Source organism: Trachurus japonicus, chromosome 18 (genome assembly GCF_045865225.1).
Source record: "Trachurus japonicus isolate A0001 chromosome 18, Traja_1.0".
In the NCBI taxonomy this organism is placed as follows: domain Eukaryota; kingdom Metazoa; phylum Chordata; class Actinopteri; order Carangiformes; family Carangidae; genus Trachurus; species Trachurus japonicus.
In genome coordinates, this window is record NC_140924.1 from 22049360 (window position 1) to 22063924 (window position 14565).

The 14565-nt window shown below is 42.7% G+C and overlaps 1 protein-coding gene across 2 annotated transcripts; it reads right to left on the reverse strand.

Moving 5' to 3' along the window:
• Positions 1 to 1076: 1076 nt before the first annotated feature.
• coro1b (coronin, actin binding protein, 1B) lies at positions 1077 to 13351 on the reverse strand. Of its 2 annotated transcripts, XM_085759750.1 has the most exons (12): positions 13233 to 13351; positions 12936 to 13087; positions 11621 to 11826; positions 11265 to 11387; positions 10797 to 10926; positions 8781 to 8962; positions 8554 to 8673; positions 6212 to 6316; positions 5976 to 6121; positions 5507 to 5564; positions 2680 to 3009; positions 1077 to 2582 (listed from the first exon to the last, which is right to left on the reverse strand). In XM_085759750.1, exons 3-12 carry the CDS (start codon positions 11822 to 11824, stop codon positions 2460 to 2462), a joined length of 1521 nt encoding a protein of 506 aa, XP_085615876.1. In that variant the 5' UTR covers positions 11825 to 11826; positions 12936 to 13087; positions 13233 to 13351; the 3' UTR covers positions 1077 to 2459. The 2 variants fall into 2 exon arrangements, with proteins under 2 accessions (XP_085615876.1, XP_085615877.1); XM_085759751.1 differs by lacking the exon at positions 13233 to 13351 and having other exon boundaries at positions 12929 to 13068.
• Positions 13352 to 14565: the final 1214 nt, after the last annotated feature.

The window sequence follows — 14565 nt, forward strand, 5'->3', positions numbered from 1 at the left end:
CACTTGTAATCCATATAATTGTTTCATCTATGGAAAAAAAAAGAGTTTATGATAATACATCACACATGTCAGTTTATAACCTATCAAATGGATGCACCAAACTCAAAAGCTGCACAAGGTTTCTGAATGTGAAGCGCATCAGCCACATCCTGTTTCTGCTTCAATGGCTGGGCAGCCACAGCCCCCACACCTAAAATAGACAGCAATCTGTAATGTAACTTTACACTGTATCGAACAATGCACACAACTAGACTGGTGTCTAATTTTACTTAATAGGTGGAAAGTAACAGCAGAGTGATGATGTTATAAAATATTTTACAATACCAGAAATCATCAATCTTATATTTGAGTTAGTTTCTTGCTTTCTTTTCTTTTCTTTTCTTTTCACCTTATACTGTGTACTTGTTTTGTGCCTTTTACTAAAGACAGTTTATTTCTTTTGCCTCGTCTTTTGATACCTCAATCTGTGAATTTGTGACTCTAAATGCTCAGTTGGTCCTTAGTGCCTTTGCCAGCCATGAGCTCTCATTTGGAAAAGTATACCGGGATGAACAGCAGCTGGATCGACTATGTTTGGGTCACTTTACTGGTATTTTTCAAAATAAATTCTCTGTTTTGAAGCCTTTCCTTGTTTATGAATCATTATTCATAATACTTATTTAATAGACCATAGATTATTGTTCTGTGTCATGCAACCCTTTTGTTTTGAGGTTTTCTCACAAACTCCCAGCTGTTCCCCTGCAGCCAGGCACGGTGGATTTGAGATGTGCAACACGGCATCGCAGCAAAATAAACTCTGCAGTTCTCTTATGTGTCATTCTTACTTGGTTGCTCAGTGTGGTCACACGACTCACTCACATCTAATTGATATGCAACAACTTCAGGAACTGTATCACAAAGGAAAATATGGGCAAACTCTCTGCTGCATATTGTATCAACTAAGGCAGCTTGGTTTTTGTATCCTGTATGGGGTAAACACATACAATATACAGTATAACCTGACCTAGAAATGACCACCAATACCTCATATGTGATAAAACAGAACATTTCTTGGTGTAAATAAAACCCCCATTCAATTCATACAAAGGAGGAATGAATGTTTATTGAGCTTTCACAATGTAGTCTCAATTAAATTGCTACTGCTTTTACATTTAGTGTTAAGAGGTCAGTGTGTAAAGAAATATAAAGTACAATTAAAGTAATAAAGGGATTAGCTTGATGTGGAATGTACCATTGTTGCACTATGACTGACCGATTGGGTAAAATGGCCTGTAAGTATAGTGGAAAAAAACACACAAAACTAACAGTAAAAAAAAAAAGGGAAAAAAATCAAAAAGAGCTTTCCATCTTTTTACACCAATACAAATGCATTTGCGAACCGTATAAAATGTTTCACTGTAACTTCCTCTTTCTTTCTTTCTTTGTTGTGACTGCGCCATAACAAGTGTTAGGGTTTTACTTGTTATGTGTTGTATTTGGCTGACCCAGCCACTTCACAAAGGTGTTAAGTCTACTCCTCTTCAGGGGCACGCCAAAATACAGCCACAGGGCCAGAGAAATTAAAGAGGAACATATTTTTTTTTACGTATTTATGTCTTAATGATAATGTCCACGAATATCTCGCCTCACGATGTTACAGAAAAACCTGACAACATGAGGTACCATATCACAAGTCTTACCTTTTCATTGACTGCTAAGACTACACAGAATTACAATACACATAAATATTTTTGCTACACTCTCATTAGCCATCATTCACACGATCCCCTCTGTCAAGCTCATGATTTGTGTACCAGAAGATTTTTCCTACCATTAACCTTATACACGGCGTCCTATAATGAAGTAGTAAAAGAAAGCACAAGTCACATGATGAGTTAACAACTAGGGGTCTGAAATGACGTCACAGTTTAGCAGCTTTAACTACCTGATTAAATAGCCCTAATGCTTACATTTGTGAGAGAAAACTCATATTAGTGGTACTTCATTGCTTTGCTATAGAATGTCAACCTTCGATAGCTTTGATATAGTGCTATTTGCTCCTACTTTGTGCATTAATATGAGGCAACGGGGCCACTGTAACTCCTTCAAAGTCCTTCGAAAATTAACACATGGTTTTTGCAAAGCTCCAATCTGCACTATAAGCACCACCAATTAGCTGCTACAATATTCCTTCATAAGAAAAACCAAACATTACTTCACTGTTAAATTTCACTATTATGCAGATGACGCCCCCCCTGTTCTCGACCACAATCTGGAAAACAATGGCAGAAACAAATTGTGGTCTTATATTTCGTCGCAATAGTTGATCTGGTTGTAACCCCACTGTGATTCACAGTTAGTTACCACCCTACACTACATTCTCCCACTCACACAGCTTAAGATACTTGTTGATTCTAGTAAGGCTATGGTCTATGGATTTAGCAGGAATGCCCTCTGAATGTAGTGAACCTCTTGTCTCCTCATACGTCGCCGTCTTCAATCCGAGCCAGCTGCCTCTCCAGCAACTCGATTCTCTGGTTCTGAGCGAGAACGACGGCGCGCAAAGCCTTCATCTCTGCTAACAGCTCGTTCAACAGTTCATCCTGAAAGTAGGAAGTAGACATGGTAAAAAAAAATCATTAAATTACTTGAAAATCTGGAAAAATGTTGAGGTTAACATCTCTTATTCTATCAACTCACCTCTTTCTTCGGCCTCTCGGCATTTCCGTCTGTCTCTCTTGTGGCTACTCGCGGCTCTTCTTCTACCTCCTTGGTGGCGGAGGTAGGTGTAGATGTCGGAGCCGACACATTTCCAGCTGCAGGCGGGGCGGCCCCACTCCCAGAGTCCTGGGAGACGAGCTTGGGCTTGCTCCTGAGGGTGTCTCTGTGCTTAGACGGAGGTGCCGAGTAGCCACCGCTCAGGGAGACCGACAGTGGTGGCGCGTCCTGCCCAGCGATCCATTCATCAGCCAGGAGAGCCGGCTCCAAGCTGGCTGTGTCCGGGTAGAGGTCTCCTTGGAACAGATCTGACTAGGGAGGCATATATAGTTTTTATTGTTGAATTCCTGACGAATTTTCCTGTGTAATAGTATTTGAATAGTAGTCACTTAAAGGAGAATTCCGGTCCTTTTCTAAGTAATGCTCTACAGCTCTAGGTCCCCAAGTGTGACCATAGGAAAGAATCGGAGAAAAATATGTGCAGACCGGACCTATAGCTCTCCTCCTGCAGTTGAGCGAAGTAATGGGGGCAGCTCTTCTAACTAGGGATGTCCCGATCCGATCACGTGATCGGAAATCGGGGTCGATCACGTGGTTTCAGACTCGATCGGAATCGGACGTTACATCCCGATCAGGAATCGGATATATTACATATCTACATGTCAGGGTTTTCCTATCTGTCTAAAGCGAAGACGGGCCGCATGGGGGGCGTTCAGATGTATCATCTTTTGCACTCTCAAACACATTACTTTTACTGTAGACGTTCGTCATGTGCGCTCATTACCCAAAGCGACGCGCATTCGGTGCAGCGTGCTTGTGTTTTGTGCATGGTCTGTGGCGCACAGCTCCACGGTGTGTGTGTGTGGCTGCGTCGTCGCGGACAAGTAACGATATGAAATGACGGCGCTTGCGAGAGTGTGAGAGACGATCGTGTCACCGTGTCAGCTCACTGTTTGTTTGTGTGTGTGTGGCTGCGTTGTTTCACTGCTGACTTCCAAGCAGCTTGTTGTTGATGTTTGAGCGCTACACACACCTGCAGCAACAACAGTCACTGCAGCTTCTACTGAGAGCGAGTCCGACGTAACGCACGTGAGACCGACACACGGACCGACCGCGCAGATGTCGCGGACATTCTTAAACTTCTCATACTGTTGAATAAAAAACTACCGTTGTGTTGCGTGATGGCAGATACAGAACCAGGTATTTATTTAAAGTTAGAGAGGGAGAAGGAACAAGGTGAGCTGGGTGAGGGAGGGAGGGAGGGAGGGAGGGAGAAGGAGCGGAGTGAGTGAGGGAGGGGGGGGGGCAGACAGGCAGGAGAGGGTGGGATCAGGGGAGAGAGGCTGGTGATTGAGAAAGACATGATAAGCTATTTTATTTTTGACCAAATGTTCTTGTTGTTGACTTATGGATAACGGCATTAATATTATACTGTGGAGCTACTGTGCTAATATACATTGAGAGTTTACAATACTGCAATAAATGTCATGGGCTTGTTATTGAGGTAGAGTATTATTGTGAGATTGTGATATTGTTACATCCCTAGTAGAGCACAAAGAACAGAAAAATAGTGGGATGATACAGTTGATCTACATTAAAAACTTTACTGCATTGCCAAAGTATCGGATCGGGACTCGGTATCGGCAGATACTCAAAATCAAATGACTCGGACTCGGACTCGGGGGCAAAAAAATGTGATCGGGACATCTCTACTTCTAACCGTGACTTTGGCCTCTATATAATGCTCAATATATCACTAACGCTTTGCAACATCCACCAGTTGCTTAACACACTGAGTGTGCATAACTCCATTAATATGAGTAGTGTTAACGTGTGTTTTTATCACATAGGCTACCTCTGTTTACGCTAGCTTCCTGGATAGACCATGCAAGTTGACTGTCGAGCTCGGGACTGTTTCCATATCAACAAAGACAAAAACAAAAAATGACTTTGGACGGGAAAAAAGCAGTTATATTCATATTGATGCTTGTTTCCCCATCCAAAATATTTTTTTTCCCTCCTAAATCCATGTTTTCCTCGCATTTTTGTCTTTGATATGGAAACAGTCCTAAGCTCGACAATCGACTAGTAAGGTCTACCCAGGAAGCTAGAGCAAACAGAGGTATGTGATAAAACCACACAGTTAACTATGCTCTCTCATATTAACAGAGTTATGCACACTCAGTGTTGTATGGTAAGGAACTGGTGGATGTTGAAAAGCATTTGTAGTGATATTTTGGACATTATACAGAGGCCAAAGTTGCGGTTAGAAAAACTGCCCCCATTACTTCACTGTTTAACTGCAGTGTAGCGCAGCTAGCAAGAGGAGAGCTATAGGTCCAGTCTGCACATATTTTTCTCTGATTTTTTTTTTTATGGTCGCACTCGGGGACCTAGAGCTGTAGAGCATTACTTAGAAAATGACCGAAATTCTCCTTTAAATTTCATTTCATTTATTAGGGACTGCACAACAAGTCGGCAGAATTTGCTTTACAAGAAAATAAAGTCTTTTTAAAAAAGGGGTCATTTGTAAGTGTTCTCTCCAGCAAAATGTTTTGCAGGGAGTAGGTGGTAGCGATTGTTACCTCAGAAAAGCTTCTCCCATTATTTCATTTACAAGACAATATTTATATTACACCCTTTGAACAGCACAATATCCTCAGGGCAGATTGGATGCTTACACAAGTTGAGAAAATAAAAAAGCAAAGACATGATCAAGGAAAAGAAAAGAGTTGGTGATGTGGTAAGCAGAGCGCTAACTTACAACTTTAGCTGTGTAGTTACAGCTAAACTACAAACAGGGTCTTACCTTCCTTGGTACAGTCATCGAGATGGGTTCCACTTTCCTTTCGTGCAGTTTGTAGAACCTACGAAAGAGAAGGAAAACAGACCTTCTATTAAAAGTCTGATGTCTTTCTATATTAATCTTACTTTGAGGAACTAAAACTACAATGTGTTGTACAATGTGCTCTCTCTCAAGACTTTCTGTGGTTCCCAGCCAATGGAGTGAAACCATGGCCATGGTTATTCAGACAAAAGTGTAAGTGTATTTTGTTGGGGACTGTTTTCAGAGATGGATGTGTACACATTTGATTCTTATAGCAGTAGAAGTTGGTGTATGTTGGACTGATTACAAGTAAACTACAGTGACCTTGTTCAAGGATATAGTATGACAAAGGGCTTGACAGGATTTGGCAGCAGTGGTGGTTTAAGTCTTTTCTTTGAATTTGTTGATTAGAATAGAACCAGCCTCTCCTGATCCAAGATACCGTACTTGCCTGGCAATTTCACACTTGTTGACGTCCACTCCTCTTTTACTAAGAAAGCCTGCTCCTCTCTGCGGCTCCTTGCTACTGTACAGGCTGAGGAAGTGAACATATGGGGATTCATCTGTCACTTCAAAATACCGGATGGTGCAGTCGCCCTGAAAACCCAAACAGAAACCAAAAGGTGAATGGAAAATTAAACAAAATATCATGACGGCATCATTTGTCATGCAAATCTGGACTCATACCTTTCCGCACAGGTAGACCATGTTGGTGTCAGGGTCATAAAAGGGTAGGAGAACTCCATTACTTGTATCCATTTCTTGTACAGCCATTGGCTCTGAGAGATCTTTCTGTAATTACAAAAAAACAAAACATTTAACAACCATCCAGCCAGCATCCAATCACACCTTTACTTTGAGCCTTGCTAGATTAAAGGGATAGTTCACTCAAAATTGAAATTTCATTCATTATTTACTCACCCTCATGTCGACTAAGGGCTGGGAGAAGTTTCAGAGTCCTCCGTGCCTTCTCTGAGTTGCAGCGGGGCTCCGTGCAGCACTGCACTGCCATATGACGGTAGCAAACGGAGCTCACTTTTCTTCGTCCAAAAAGACACACCAAAAAACATCCAAATACCTCCAAACAGCTCGTCTGTAATGTCCCTCTTGTATCGAAGCCCCAACATGAGAAATTGTTCCGAAAAAAATTAAATAAGTCTATATTTTAAGCTTGTTTGTAGCGGAAGCTCCCAGTGTCTCAGTTCACGGCTCTGCCTGTGTCATTTTTTTCGGAACAATTTCTCATGTTGGGGCTTCAATACAAGAGGGACATTACAGACGAGCACTATGGAGGTATTTGGATGTTTTTTGGTGTGTCTTTTTGGACGAAGAAAAGTGAGCTCCGTTCGCAACCGTCATATGGACATGCAGTGCTGCACGGAGCCCTGCTGTAACTCAGAGAAGGCACGGAGGACTCTGAAACTTCTCCCAGCCCTTAGTCGACATGAGGGTGAGTAGAAAATGAGTGAAATTTGAATTTTGGGTGAACTATCCCTTTAATAAACATCTATCCAGCATCCAATCACACCTTTACTTTGAGCCTTGCTAGATTAAGTGCATATTGCCACTAATACCTTGGAAATGGTGGCAGCATTTTCCAATGTGAATGTAATTCCTATGCAAACTTGTAACTAGTGTTGCACCGATACCATTTTTTGGCCCCCGATACCGATTCCGATTCCCGGCTGTGCAGTATCGGCCGATACCGATACCGTTCCGATACCACACAGTTTGGAAAAAAATATATATAAGAGCTTTTTTTCTTCTAATACTATAATCCAGTAGAACTTTTTTATTGCCTACCTGGTAAAAATGTTTAAGTACCACGTTATTTAACCTTTAAATAATGTTGAGATTCCAATGTAACCCCATTTTTACATTTAGGAACAGTAAACACACCCCAAACATTTTTCCTCTGACTTGACCAACACAATAGATTTGATACATGAAATGGTCTTTCCTTCTACTACACTATGATGATTACTGTATATACATAAATAACAGTAGCATAAACTGATTGGTTGAACGCAGCCTGATGTAAACATTAATAAACTCAGTAACCAATCACACAGGCAACTCCATGCTGTCCATGTGTGATGTTCAGGGACAGGTCTGAAGACAGAGCTCTGAGGTTGAAGTCCTATAATAATGAGATGAGATGAGAGACACCTGTGACAGTGACAGGTCTACTCTGTAGCTTCGTCTTGACCACATGTCAGCTGATCAGCTGCAGCAGAGGAAACTCCGCTGCTCTCAGCTGCACCGCAACGAGCGCTTTTTAAAATTTTTTTAATTAAGCTCCGGTAGCGACCGCGCCGACATAACGTAGCGGGGTCTCTATTTACATGTGTGCGCAACGCACACGGAGAGAGGAGGTGAAAAGAGACAACACTGTTACCTGCTGTATAGGCTACTGGCCACAGACCAGTGTGTAACGAGTGAAAAAGCCGCCGTCACTGCAGCCTGAACGCAGCTCAAATCGACGCGGTGTCTGAGCACGGCGAACAAGCTTTGATAAACACACCGGACCCGCGTCGGTTTGGCAGCTCAGTGACGGCGGCTTTTTGACTCGTTACACACTGGTCTCTGTGTTTTAGCGATGGTACAGGCTGAGGCCAGTATACAGCAGGTAACAGTGTTGTTGTCTCTTCTCACCTCCTCTCTCCCCTGTGTGTGCTCAGTGCGCTGCTCAGTGCGGTGCGCACACATTTAAATAGAGATCCCGCTACTTTATGTCGCTTTGCTTGTTTACATTTCACAAAAAACTCCTTGAAAAGGATTAACTGCAATTAATTGAATTGTTTACATCCTTACTTGGCTTGGCATGCACTGAACACGTGTGATCACACAGCAGTGAGTGTCGGGCGAGAGAAGACACAAGGCGCAGCGTTCATATCAGTAAATGGCATCGGTGCGTCATTTGTTTTACTCGTCGATACCGATGCCAGCATTTTAGTGCGGTATCGGCCCCCCTACCGATACTAGTATCGGTATCGGTGCAACACTACTTGTAACATGAAGAGACCTACCATATCCCACAATGCAAGCTGTCTCTCGCTCATACGGCTGAAGCCTGTGGTCAGGATCTTCCCATCTGTGAGGAACACGGCTCTCATAGGCCTGGTACCGTCATGGACCTTCTCTTTCACCTGCAAGAACAATGAAAACAGCACTCAATCACTTTGATTCAAGTACGTACAGTTCTATGATCTCACCTGTAAGCATCTGCATGTGTGGCGGAAAAAATTTGAATCACCTTGAGGACGGTGCCCCTCCGTGGGTCGATGACGCGCAGGGCCTTGTCTTTGCAGACGGTGCAGATAGCGCTGCCATCCCTGTTCCAGGCCACACTGTAGATCAGGTCTGGATGGGCGTCGTTCAGCTGGTACACAAGCTCCCCGGTGCCCACGTTCCACACGCAAATGACGTTATCACAGCCTGAAACAGGAGAGAAGGTAGTGAGGCTGGTTCTTCTTATGAGACTTAAAATGTCCAGGATTGAACTTCATGTTGGTGTTTTCATTGGACTTTCCAGCACTTGCTTGTAAGTCTCTCTGTGTGTGGAGAAATGGACTTCCCATGTGACAGGTGTGTGCAAATAGTGGGCAAGGCAATTGGTTCAGCAGCTGATGGCATCTGCAGACTCCACTTGCCAGTAATTGTTCTTTGATTTTTCACATGTTCGATCTGCCATGCTAACGCTGTTACCTTCAGGTGTCTGCAGGCTTAGGCTGTCAGTTGTGTTAAATTCCTGAAGACATATTTTCTAGAAAAGTTTCAAGTTCCAATCAGGATTCAGGAACCCACACAGCCCTGATGAAGAGTAGCTCATTTTTGAAGGTTAAAGGGATAGTAGCATTTTTTTAAAAGTGGGGTTGTATGATCTACAAATAGCCCCTAAGAACTTTAATTGCAGTCGAAGACTCTCTGCACTCCTCCCATTAGCAACGCCAGCCCATAGCCCTGCCCAGAGATTTACAACATACAGTGTTGTGAACAGACCCAAAGAAACGGCCTATTTTCACGGCCTAAAAGAGGTTTTACCTGAAAAAAAATACACAGTTCCATTGTTCGCTATAATATAATTTTTTCCAGCCCTTCAAAGTGCAGCAAAAACGCAGTTTTTATTTGGACCTAACCAACTCACGTATCCCTCTCCGCCCAGGGTTTGCGCCCACCGATCAGCAGTTGGTTAGGTCCAAATAAAAACTACGTTTTTCCTGCACTTTGAAGGGGCTGGAAAAAATGATATTATAGCGAACGATGGAACAGTGTATTTTTTTTTCAGGTAAAACCTCTTTTAGGCCACGGAAATGGGCTGTTTCTTTGGGTCTGTTCACAACACTATATGTTGTAAATCTCTGGGCATGGGCTGGTGTTGCTAATGGGAGGAGTGCAGAGAGTCTTTTACTGCAATTAAAGTACTTAGGGGCTATTTGTAGATCATACAACCCCACTTTAAAAAAATGCTACTATCCCTTTAAGGAACTTTAATATTATTTCTTTCTGTTCATGACACAACAACTGATAATTTGATTTACCTTATGGCTTTATGAAATTTAAAAACATCATTATATTGCAACAAAATGTCTCGGTGACGAGTTGAACAACAGAACCAAGGTAGGTGTGTTGTAAAAATATGCGCTGCAGTCTCATGAGCATGCAATAACAGCAGCTCACAACGTCACATAGGGTTAAGATAAATATGTACATAAAAGGCTGCCTTAGTTTGCATGCTAATGTCCTGGGATACACATTGTCAAATGAAACAAAATCCATCCTCCTCAGCAAAGTGTAATTATTTTTCAGGTTCATCACATTCCCCTTTGAACTAGCGCTGCATGCTATTAATTGCTGCGGAGGGATATCCTGTTGCTGGCTTGTATAATGCAGTAGTAGCTGAACTAGCTGGCCACTGAACACCAACACAGTAAGGTTATAGCTGCTCTTCAACTCTCACTGATAGCTGTGTGTCACTATCACTTTTCTAAAAGTTTGTTATGTGGTGACGCTGACTTTTATGTGTAATATAAAAGCCCAGAGCGATGCATGCTCCTTTTACTTAGTCTGCTAGCCAGCGCATTGCCCTTTTAGGTCGTTTTTATGTAAATGCATGTAAAACGACAGTCGTACAGTTTAATATTTAAACCAAGCTCTGGACTGTGAACATGTAAAGAAGCAGTAAGGCATAGTTAAGCAGTCACACACGCTCCAAGTTGTTGTTTTTTTTTGCAACCTGTATGGGGTACCTGAATGGGTCAAATGACACTACCTGCACTTAGGAGGATGTTGAAGGCACTTGGGTGCCAAGCCAGGATTCCCACTCTTTTACTGTGGCCCTCAAGGGTCACAATAGCCTCGGTCATCGGACTTGTCAGGCCCCCGTCTGGGATCTGCCACACCTACAAACACAAAACAGGGGACGACACACAAATTTTAAGCAAGTGATAATAATAAGAGGCAGCCATGCTTTTTTACCATTTTGCCTCATCTTGATTCTCAGATAAGGCAATTAGTTTCAGACTGCCGCTTACTATCTACTCTTGAATAACTATTCTATCACGGTTCTCTAAATTTACTGTATGTGAAAGGAACTGAGGAATAGTTTGTACCACAAGACGGCTTCTTTAAATTTAGCACGGCTGCAGCCATAGTAACCTGCCCATACATACATACATACATACATAGATTGTGACACCGACCGGCATCACAATGACAAGCCTCGAGGTCGTCAGGCTACCTTTACTGTGCAGTCCTCCGAGGCACTTGCTATGATACTGTCATCATGAGGGGACCACTGGATGTCCAGCACCGGCGCCGCATGGCCACACACCGTCGGACAGGACTGATCGATCCTGCCACTCTGTGAGAAGAAAGAAATGATGCAACTGTGACAGCATGCTGGAGAAGTGTTAAGATTACAAAACTAGCAACGCTTATCTGATATCCGCCTGTGAAAGCGCTGCACATGCATTAGCTGTATGTGGAAGGACAAAATGCTTTTAGTTGCAGAATGGAAGATGGGAAACAAGAGCGAGGCCTTTAGGAATATTGATTCAGCGTTTATCTGATGTAACGCAGCAGCGCCGGTCGAACCTTGCTGATCGGAACCACGAGGAAGGCTCCTCCTCCTCCTGCTTCGATGATGACGGCGATGAATTTGGGGCTGACCGCACACAGGGGACTGTCCCAGGTAACGCGGGACACTCTGACGTCGTCGATGCAGTGTTCGGCTTTCCACGCCTGAGCAAAAACGTGGCGGAATTTGCTCTGCCGCACCACGCCTCGCCGGAAAGACATATCTATGGGGAAGACAAACACAAGTGTCACAAGTGAAGAGGATAAATTCATGTGAAATTATTCACACATTATACTTTGACGTAGTTAAACAGAGTCTGGATGGATGGAAAAAAATGTATTATCCAGTCAAACAAGCAACTGTGGTGTGAAACAATAAGTAATTTCACACTATCTTCTACTGTTACATCATTCAAATAGTTAATCAACATCATAACACATTTCTGTCACAAGGCAATTTTAATTCCAAGCACCACTTATATTAAGTAATGGAAGTGTGTTTTTAATTGTCCTTTTGACTAGTTTTACTTTAAATTAACACAAAATCTTGTTTAGTAAGATGATATTTGTGTTGAGTGCACTTCAGTAAAATCTTGCAATTGTAATTTGAAAGTATAAATAACTATGATAAACATTACAATAGCTATTTCTCGCATACTTGTGAATATGTGTAACTAGAAATGGTCTTGTTCCACTTCTAATTTAAAGGCTTTCCCAACCCCAAGTATAACATATGAACTTGTTTCTGCACCGGCGTCCAAATCAAACCACGGGCTTTCCGAGCTTTTCTAAAAGTTTATTCTGAAAGCCCCTGACGTCTCTGGACTGCCAGAGAGAGACAGAGAAGGGAGCTGTCAAAACAACAGGCAAATTCTTTCATACTGGGAGTCTGCCCTGAAAAGTACAGTCAGGCTTCAGTGGACAAAAGGGCATGATCCGCCTGAAACCAAAACATGCTGTGGCACTGACAGGGAAGGGGGTTGGGCGGCCAGAGCTGCTGCTGCTGCTGCTGAGGCAGGGGATCCAGTAACTCTATATGCCATCCACCTAACGATGCACAGTTGTCAAAGCAGAAACACTTGCATAGGTGTGTGTCTCTAATTAGTTTCCCCCCCTCCTATAGTTCTATATGGTTACATCTTTACCCATCCTGCCTAACTGGATCCACAAAGGCACACTACAGCATTTAACTGAGGGAGTTTATTGTTGTCCGCACACAGTAGACTACAATGGTATGTGGTTCTGACCAACTACCAGTAAGGAAAAGGCAACAAAGGGAGTATGTTAATGCGTTGCAATAAAGCGGAAGGGGTTATAATTTTCGACATCGTACCTTGCTTTTCAGCGAGCTCTCTTAATTGGAAAAAGGATCACCAAAGACTCGGGCGTGACAAGAGAAGGCCAATAAAATAATCCGCCGCCAGCAGCAGCGGTAACTTAATCCTCTCCTGTGTCCAGGCAGGCGTTTACGTCGATTGCGCAGACCTATAACAAAAATCCACAAGAAAATACAAAGACCACACTCGGATTATTTTTTTCGCCACCACATTTCCCTTTGCGGTCCTCCACAGCCCGTTCGTCAGTACATTATTACGCATACATGATGTGTGCCGTGGTACAAAGCCCGAACCTCGTAGAGCATGTCCCGTGCCGATAGGTGTACGGTCGGCGGTGCCCAGGCTGCAGGCGGTGATGGTGTCGGGGAGCAGATACAGACGGTGCTCGCCCCGTCTCCCTTTACAAACGACTGTTTTGGAGCGATGGATTGAGCAGGATCCCAGACACTTCCGCTCCTGGCAGGATGTATCAGAGACACGCAGGAGTCAAGAGCGTTGGCGTCCGTTTACATTTCCCATGCATGCAGATTCTGGCCTCTTAGACCGGATGTGGACGCACCTGAAAAAAAAAAAAAAAAACTAACTAACTCCGTCTCCGTGGCTAAAACAATAGTTTCATTTCCAGAGCACACAATTAAATAGGCTAAATCGCCATGGATTTGTGCCTGTCCGGCTCCGCCTCAGTGCGCATGCGTAAAACACTTCCAATTTGTACGGGTGTTTGGGCATAATACATCCATGGTTTGGGCAGCTATTTCAGTTTTACAGATGATGCTGTATGCATACAAACACTGGTTTTGCTGATGTTTTATTTTATGTTTCATTAATTTCATTACTACTTCTACTACTATTAAATTTTAATTTTTTTTATAACATATTAATCGACAATAAACAACAATCTGAAGATACCATTAATTGCCATTATAAAACATACAAAAATTAGCTCCATCCAACCAACTACAACAATAAAATCCTTCTTTTACGCTAAAACTATAATATAGGAATGCATTATATAACAGTCACGGGGGGCATATTTTACTGACTCTCATAAAGGCTTACACCAAAGTGCTTACACGTACTGTTTTTCCCCAGTGCATGGCTATATTACACTACAGGGGTATTTTCACAGGTTGTCGCCTAAAGGAAAGAGTATTTCTTCTTTTGTTAATTATAAATTATTTGTCAATTTTGGTTATTCTAGTTTCATTAATGTTTTAAGCATAGACTGTATAAAGCATAATATTTGACTTCATGTTGCCCTGATTTCAAAAGGGGGTCTACATAACACTTTTGGCAAATCATGAATGGGGATTTCTTTTCTTTTTTTCTTTTTTCTTTGACACCAGAAGGAGAAGCAGAAAAAGTTAATTTTTTAGGCATTTGCCTTCATTATTCGTAGTCGGAGGTACAGAGGGTGGATTACAACAAAGTGACACACACACCGGGTTGGACTCGAACCTGCGCCGTCACAGCAAGAACTACGGCAAAAACTGTGCAGACAGCAGTCAGATATAAGGAATTAGATAAACACACACCTCTTTACCGACGACTCTCCCCCCTGTGTCCTACACTCTCTCTCTCTCAGCCACCTTTAATGATAATGATACATAACGGTACTGTATCATT